Raw genomic sequence first — 8,440 nt, forward strand, 5'->3', positions numbered from 1 at the left:
AGTGGAATATAGTCCAAATTAAAAAAAAAATTATTTACCTGCACACAAATACACCATAGAAAATATATACCAATCTTTTGTAAGATATTAACAGTTATTATCTCCATTTGATAAGAAATAAGTAACTTTATACAGCTTTTATTTCTAATATATTGTCTGATGTGGGATGAGGGAGAATTTTCAAGAATGAGAGCTGTTTGGCTATGTGAAATATTTCTCATGTGTCATGTAGAATGAATATTGACCATTGAATTCGGCAGGGTAGAGGTCACTGTAACATACGTGCAACATGAAGGGAAAATGATTGGTATGAGATTAAAAAAATAGAAAAGTATCGAAACCTGAATATATAGAGAGCTCTTTCAGATGTTTTTCTGTGATGGAAACAGTGAAAGAAGAAGGAGAAGGAACAGAGGAGGAGGAAAAGGAGACAAGAAAGAGGAGGAGGAGCAAGAGGAGGAAAAGAAGGGATACAGAGGAAAAGCAATGGGCAAATATATGGATGCCAGAGGTTTTTGCGTGCTAGTTTCCCTCCATCCCTCCCTCTGAAACATTCCTTTCCTTCCTCCCTTCCTTCTCTGTCCTTTCTCCCTCCCTCCTCCAAACCTGGCTTCCTCCCTCCCTTCCTTCTGATAGAACAAGTAACAGAATGAATGTGGGTAGAAGTGAGCCTGTGAAAATGAAAACTTTGTGATAGAGCAGACAAAGGGAAGAATATACACAGCCATGCCCCAAAATAGATAAGAGGAATAAGAACTGCATCATTATGTCAAGGCATGCAACAAACCAGGACAGGGAAGTATAATCTAGCGATTATCCATAATTTGTCTTTTTCCAAATACCTATCTAGAGTAAGAATGAATTAAGAAGGCGAGCTGGTTTATTTTTCAGACTCTGAGTGAGAAATGTTGAGAAAAGAGTAATTTTGCTTCCATTTCCAAAGTCATATCTTTTTTTGACACAAAACCTGAGATACCTGGTCCTGGATCTGTTTAGTTTTGATCCCATAAATGATGGGATTCAGCATAGTAGGAGCCAGAATGCAAACATTGGCCAGTAAGACATGGACATGGGGTAAGATATGACGTGCAAATCGAGGAGTGAAAGCTGAGAAGATCCCAGGTCCATAAAAGAGTATGATGACACAGACATGGGAGCCACATGTATTGAGAGTTTCGTGGCGAGCATCTCGAGAAGGGATGCGGAAGACAGCACAGAGAATAAGCATATATGATACAAATATTAGCACAACATCTAAGGTCACTGTTGACAACAGGACAAAAAATCCATACCAGAAGTTTACTCGTATGTCATCACAGGAAAATTTGGCCACGGCGATGTGCTCACAAACAGTGGTTGGAAAAATGTTACTTTTACAAAAAGTTAGCCTTTTCAGTAGAAATATTATTGGGAACATTGTACCGTAACTTCTCAAAAAGATGGTCACACCGATTTTCCCTATCAGTGTATGTGTAAGAATAGTGGTGTATCTCAGTGGGTAGCATATGGCAATGTAGCGGTCAAATGCCATCACCAGCAAGATGCCTGACTCTGAGATGAAGGTGGAATGGATGAAGAAGAGTTGAGTGATGCAGCGATCCAGGGAGATCTCCCTCGCATTGAACCAGAAGATGGCCAAAGCCTGAGGGATTGTGCATGTGGAGAGGACAAGGTCTGCTCCCGACAGCATGCAGAGGAAGAGGTACATAGGTTCGTGGAGGCTGCGCTTGGTGAGGATAATGAAGATGAACAGGCTGTTCCCAAGCAGGGCGATGACATAGGAAATGAAGAAGGGGATGGAGATCCACATGTGCTGGTCCTCAAGGCCAGGGATGCCCACAAAGTAGAAGACTGTGTGGCTAACACCAGTATGGTTAAAGACAGTCACACCTGGAGCAGATGACTAGGACCTCACCCCCTGTTAACAGACACAATCAAAATTTCAGACTGTGCTCAGAGCTCATGGCATCTATCTGATTCTTTTCCACAGTGAGTGAGCCAGGAACAATATAGGATGGGAAGATGAACAAGATATTATCTGTAAAATGAAGTAATAATCTCACAGAGATAATGAATGTTTATATAGTTAAAGAAAATTATATGGTAAAGAAAGATAATAGTAGTACCAAGAAAAAATACTATGGGAACCAGATGGAATGAATAATTCGGTCTATTTGGCTATGGGATGTCATTGGATAGAGGTCAGTTAGGTGGGGAATGACATGAAGTCTTTTGGGAGTTTAAGGATAAGCTTCTGTCATAGAAATATTTAATGCATTTAAATATTTTTAAAAGCATTAAATATTTTAAACAGTTTGCAACCCTGTATGGTTGTGTGATCAATCACATCTACATGCAATGGTAAAAAGATAGAAGCAAAAGTATTTTGGCTATGATTACAAGTTAAGGAGCTTGGATGCTATCCTGGGAGGAGTTAATTATTATGAGTTTTAAAATTGGAGAACATTAGATATCACTCTGCTTACTTAACACCAGACAAAGGTCTTAATATTTTCAAATGTCTGCTTTGGTTCCCCTAAACAGTTTAGTCTTGATGCTGTAATTTTCTTCCCTTTCCTAAAGTTTATACAATATCAGTAAATAACTTACTTACGCGCTTCAAACGCAGTCTTCATAGAATACAATGTGATGAATCAAGGAGGACTCTGAGAGCTGGGCATCAGGGAGCAGAGATTTTTATGCATTTGCCTGAAGACTCCGGGGAAGGCTGTTGCTCCAAGGAACCCAGTTTTAAAGCTGTATTTCTAACAACACCCTTTCCATTGTATCCACATGAGTAAAGGTATTATGGTTCTCTGTATTTGTCAAAACCAACCCCTCCTCCACAACTTTTCATCCTTGAATTGGGTGTGTACATACATTATTTTCAATAAATGAGATATTTATGTCATTATGAAATGGAGCAGGATCATATGGTCCTTGCCCCTCCCCATGTCCTCTGCCTGCCTTTTGCCTGAGGGAAACCTTAATTAAAGAATACATTTAATCAGAGAAATGCTAAAACAAAGGAAAACTGTCTAAGGAGACTAATAATAATGTAGTCATCAAGCATAGTCAAGGACCTTCAGTTCTTTCTCAAGGGCTGTAGATAATCTGAGCCATATCCTGTGAGCTCTCTTAGAGATACTAAAACCCGAGGTGGAGAAATTACCTACATGATGAGCAGACTGTACCTAGGACATGAGCTTCCACAATTCTGAGAATTGACCTCAAACGAATTGAAACTAATGGACCCCAGAACTGAAGATTAACTGTACCTAAAACATTCAAGAAGATGCTGGTCAGACCATTGTGACTATGCTGTTTTTGCATGTAGCGCCACACCCCCACACCCCCATCCCCTGCGCCTGCCTGTCTATGAATTCTCTCACCCCCTGCTTGTCAGTGGGGGGAGCTGGCCTTTGGACAGATATCTGCCACCCCTCTCCCCCAGTTGCAGACATCTGAAATAAAGCAACTTTCCTTTCCATCAACCTGGCCTGTTTACTGGCTTTTGAGCAGCAAGCAGTCAGACCCCACACACCATATACTCCTTTTGGTAACAATTACTTTAACTATTCCTGTTTCTATTTTAATGAGAATTAGTAAATATTAATCCTATCTTAATCAGCACAAAAAGACTATCAAATATTCAGGTTATTTTAAGATCACTTATTCCTAAGAGTTTTTCTTTGTAATTTTGACAAAATTAATATGAAATCTGTACCTTACTTTCATATCATTTTCTATTCTAGAAACTGAAATAATGAATTTTAATTGCTAATGTGAGATAATTTAATGGCCTTATTAAAATTTTCACATCTTTTATGTACTTAAGTGTTAGGCTATAATGAAGAAATAATCTTCACCTTCCTCTTTTTTGGCTGCCTTCAAATCTATAATGAAGACTCAGTTACCACATTTTCCTGTATCTTTTCTTCTGGTAATATATCTCAACCTTCAACATATTCTGTTTTATCTTTATTAAATTATCCCAAGTAAGTAATTATGTTTATATTTGTAAAGAAGAGACTACTGTGTATGTGCATGTATAGGATTATAAATTCATAGATTTCAATTTAACATGGTGGATTGAGCTTATACAAGAAGACTCCACGCCTACTTAACTTACAGAAATATTTGATAAAATATACATATTTTATTAAGTGGTTTTTAGATATTATTAAAACACATAAAAGCTACATTAATTAATTATTTTTGTTGTCAGTTGCTCAATCTTGTGTGATTCTGCGATCCCATGGACTACAGCACGCCAGGCTTTCCTGTCCTTCCCTATCTCCCAGAATTTGCTCAAACTCATGTCCATTGAGTTGATGTGCCATCCAACCATCTTGTCCTCTACTGCCCCCTTCTCCTGCCCTCAATCTTTCCCAGCATCAGGGTCTTTTCCAATGTGTTGGATCTTCGCATCAGGTGGCCAAAGTATTGGAGCTTCAGCTTCAGCACCAGGCCTTCCAGTGAATATTCACAGTTGATTTCCTTCAGGATTGACTGCTTTGACCTCCTTGCTGTCCAAGGGACTCTCTAGAGTCTTCTCCAGCACCACAGTTTGAAAGCATCAGTCCTTCAGTGATCAGCCTTATTTATGGTCAAAATTATTAAAACATATAAAAGCTACATTAATAAATTATAAATTCCAGTAAAACTTTCATTTAGATTCAGCCACTATTAGTATTTGGCCACATTTCCCTACCTCCTTGCCTCCTCCCCAAACCCCCGCCCCCTCTGCTCCTGGCCCTGTCTCTCTCTCATTCTTAGTCTGATTTTTTTGTTGTGCCATTTAGCAAAATATGCAGTGTCATGACCCTATATTTAGCTGTAACTTCTTAAGGATAATCTCTTACATATACAGCAGTGCAATGACCAAGTCACAATATTTCACATTGATACAACACTATAATCCAAAATATAGAACATAGTCAAAATTCACCAATTGTCCACAAATTCTTCTTCAGAGTGATGATTATTATTTTTTTATCAGATTTACATATCACATCAAATTGTCACATACTTACTTTCCTTCCCGAAGAAGGAGAGTCCAGTCAAGTGACATCCCAGGGACTGTCAATGTCCAGTCAAGTTTCAGAAACCTCTGCCATGAGTAAGTCTTTGGTGGACATCACACCATCCAAAGGGCTTTGTATGTCACAAATCTCTGGGCTCCACTCCCAGAATTTCTCATTTTGTGGTGTGGAGTCCAAAGTTGCCTTTTTCACATAATCCAGGTTGATGTTAATGCTCTGGGTTTGGGATTCACACTTTGACAAGGCTGAATGTGGTTACTGAGACTGCAGTGTGACAATCACTATGTTGATGGAGACACAGAGATATAAAATCTTTGGCTTTCTAAGTGGATGTTTTTCCTGCACCATTTTGAAGGGATGGGACTGTCCCTCCTTACTGTTTCGTGTTTCATTTATAATTTTAAAGTCTATATTCTGATGCTGGGAGGGATTGGGGGCAGGAGGAGAAGGGGACGACAGAGGATGAGATGGCTGGATGGCATCACTGACTCGATGGACGTGAGTCTCAGTGAACTCCGGGAGTTGGTGATGGACAGGGAGGCCTGGTGTGCTGTGATTCATGGGGTCGCAAAGAGTCAGACACGACTGAGCGACTGATCTGATCTGATCTCTGATTTGATTCTTTGCTAGGTCAATGGTGCAAAGTAACCAAAGAAATGGAACAAAAAATTGCTATATTTCAGTATAGAGTGGTCAGACAGAGCTCTCCCTGAAGACATGGGAAAGCCAGTGGAGGCTATTCCAATTCTTGGAGAATTATCAGGAATTCAAGAAAGGATGTGTAATGTTGTAACTCCTGCACACACTATCAGGAGGGATGTTTTCTAAGAATCACTTTTTACACTGGTGAATCATTTTACTACTTACGGGTAAAACTATCTGTATCCTCTCATGATCAACAGTTACAATTCTAGAGTACCAATTATAGGAAAGAAAGAAAAACAACGCTTGTAGTTTTATGTATAATTAAATTAAGTGTAAGCTTGGACATTTCAATCATGTTTTTCACATGCATGTTCTCAGGTCATTGGAGGGAGCTGGTGACAAGCTTGGGAGTAGTCTAGGTATTCTGCCTAATATCAATAGTAGTTTCAAAACACACCCATGGGGTAGCCACACTCTTTTGGAAAATTAGATTTTGGGGTGATAATCACCAGATTGTTCTGATGCCTGGATTGAGCCTCTGGTCAGAGCCCACTATTCAAATCCAATTACTCAAGAGTTAACCCAATTATCAATCAAAAGGTCCCCTCCCACCTGGGGTAGGTGACAATCTGTTCTTTGACACTAGATTAGTCTGACCTAGGCTGACTTCTCCCTGGGTTCTGCCCTTAAGAGACTCTAAGCCCACCCATCAGCCTGGAGTTCCAAGTGGCCAACATAATGTCATCCTCCACACTCAGGGTGGCTGTGGTCTGTATGAGCAACATGAACAGGAGCATGGAAGCCCACAGCATCCTCAAGAAGAAAGGATTCAACGTTAGGTCTTTTGGAGTGGGATCCCATGTGACACTGCCAGGACTGGCACCCAACCTCCCTGTGGTATATGATTTCTCCACTACATATGAGCAGATGTGCAAGGACCTTCTCTGCAAAAACAGAATGCACCACAAGAGCAATGGGGTGTTACAGATCTTGGGGAGAAATGAGAGAATCAAATCTGGCCCTGACAGAGATCCCTTCGATGCCATCTTCACCTGTACTGAGAGAGTGTATAAAGTGGTGGTGAAAGATCTGTGTGCTAGAGAACAGAAGACCTGGCAGCCTGTGTATGTGATCAACGTGGAAATAGAGGACACCCTGGAGGCAGCCACACTTGGAGCTCTGATCATCTGTGAGCTCTGCCAGGGTCTCCAGCAGGAGGATGATATGCAAAGCAGTCTGCCTAAGCTGTTCCAGGCAGTGAAGAAGAAAACAGGCAAGAGCTTTCTGCACACTATCTGCTTCTACTGAAGATCTTGGCTGGATTCAGTTCCTTTGTTGGTAAGAACTTGTGCCCGGACTTTTGGGCTAACTGGTATTTTCTATGAGAAGAGTCTTCAAAGCCCTTTTAACTCAAAACCATCTGCATGATTTTTTTCAGGTATACCCCACCCAGGGAAGGAAGTGGAAGAGAACATCATTGCATGGCACAGGAGTTATGGACTACCAGCAGACACCTGAATGCTTTCAATTGGATAGATGATGGTGTGGGTACTTAATCTGGAAGCTCCCATGGCTCTGCAAGGAATTTAACATGAGGACTCCCTTTTCCCGATGGACAAGCCAAGGCTGATCACAGAATGCCAGACAAGTGATGTGTTGGATATTCCAGCAATACAAAACAAACAAGCCTGGTGGGCCGCAGTCCATGGGGTCGCTGAGTCGGACAAGACTCAGTGACTTCACTTTCACTTTTCACTTTCATGCATTGGAGAAGGAAATGGCAACCCACTCCAGTGTTCTTGCCTGGAGAATCCCAGGGACGGGAGAGCCTAGTGGGGTGCCATCTATGGATTCGCACAGAGTCAGACACAACTGAAGCGACTTAGCAGCAGCAGCAGCAGCATGGCTGATTCACAATGTCTTATGGCAGAAACCAACAAAACATTGTAAAGCAATTATCCTCCAATTAAAAATATATTTTTTAAAAAAGGTCTATTTTTCTGTATTTTCTCCTCTTCTCCATTGGATAACTCTGTTGAAAGATCTAGGGTCTATTTTTGCAAGTGGGGGTACCTTGGTCCAGGGGTTAATGCATTTGTAGTTTTGTCTTATGTGGAAAGATTCACTTTGTACAGGCTATACTATTATTCATGACTCCCAGCAATATTTGAGAGTAACTTAGTCCTCACACGATGCCTTCAGACTATATTGTCAAGCTTTCAGACATTTTCAGTCGGATAGTGTTTCCAATAAGGCTGACTATCTGCACAAATGCGTACCAATAATCCTTCCCTACCAACCCCTCCACTGTCCACACAAGCCAATTCCTCCTTCATGAGGTGCAGTCTGTTGCCCACTCCCTTGCACCTGTGATCGCCTCATGACTTTCTTTGGCCAGTGGAATAATGTGGGAGTATTATATCCTCTGCCTTGTGGATTTAGAGTGAAGTGAAGCAGGAACAACAGTCAGAAAGGGGATACAAAATCAAGAAACAATGGGTAGGGGTAGGGATTTGGGAAATGAGGGATTTTAAATAAATTGATTATGAATGAAGCTACTGACACTTATATTGTTAGGCTGTTGGCTCTTGAAATATAAAGTATTTCTGTCATTTGAGGATTTTTTTTAATTGTTATTGTAAATACACACACAAATACATAAAACAAAACAAATGCACAGCCTAACAAATTCTTATAAGGCAAATATCACCCAGATCATGAAATCCAACTTGCTCTGACATACCCACAGC

At 40.7% G+C, this 8,440-nt stretch overlaps 1 protein-coding gene and 1 pseudogene across 2 annotated transcripts; one reads left to right on the top strand and one right to left on the bottom strand.

Annotated features, from left to right (window-relative positions):
- Positions 1-943: 943 nt before the first annotated feature.
- On the bottom strand, positions 944-3,967 carry LOC147358177 (olfactory receptor 52B4-like). The gene is made up of 2 exons (XM_086338179.1): positions 3,959-3,967; positions 944-1,903 (listed from the first exon to the last, which is right to left on the bottom strand). The coding sequence occupies exons 1-2, from the start codon at positions 3,965-3,967 to the stop codon at positions 944-946; spliced, it is 969 nt and encodes a 322-aa protein (XP_086194305.1).
- Positions 3,968-6,272: 2,305 nt separating this feature from the next.
- LOC147358178 (RNA polymerase II subunit A C-terminal domain phosphatase SSU72 like protein 5 pseudogene) lies at positions 6,273-8,209 on the top strand (annotated as a pseudogene). Its single transcript, XR_015142496.1, has 2 exons — positions 6,273-7,028; positions 7,129-8,209. The product of XR_015142496.1 is annotated as an RNA polymerase II subunit A C-terminal domain phosphatase SSU72 like protein 5 pseudogene (transcript).
- Positions 8,210-8,440: the final 231 nt, after the last annotated feature.

The sequence above is a fragment of the Bos grunniens genome, chromosome 15, assembly GCF_055505025.1.
Source record: "Bos grunniens cultivar Pamir isolate PY7600 chromosome 15, Bosgru_T2T1.0, whole genome shotgun sequence".
Classification (NCBI taxonomy): Eukaryota; Metazoa; Chordata; class Mammalia; order Artiodactyla; family Bovidae; genus Bos; species Bos grunniens.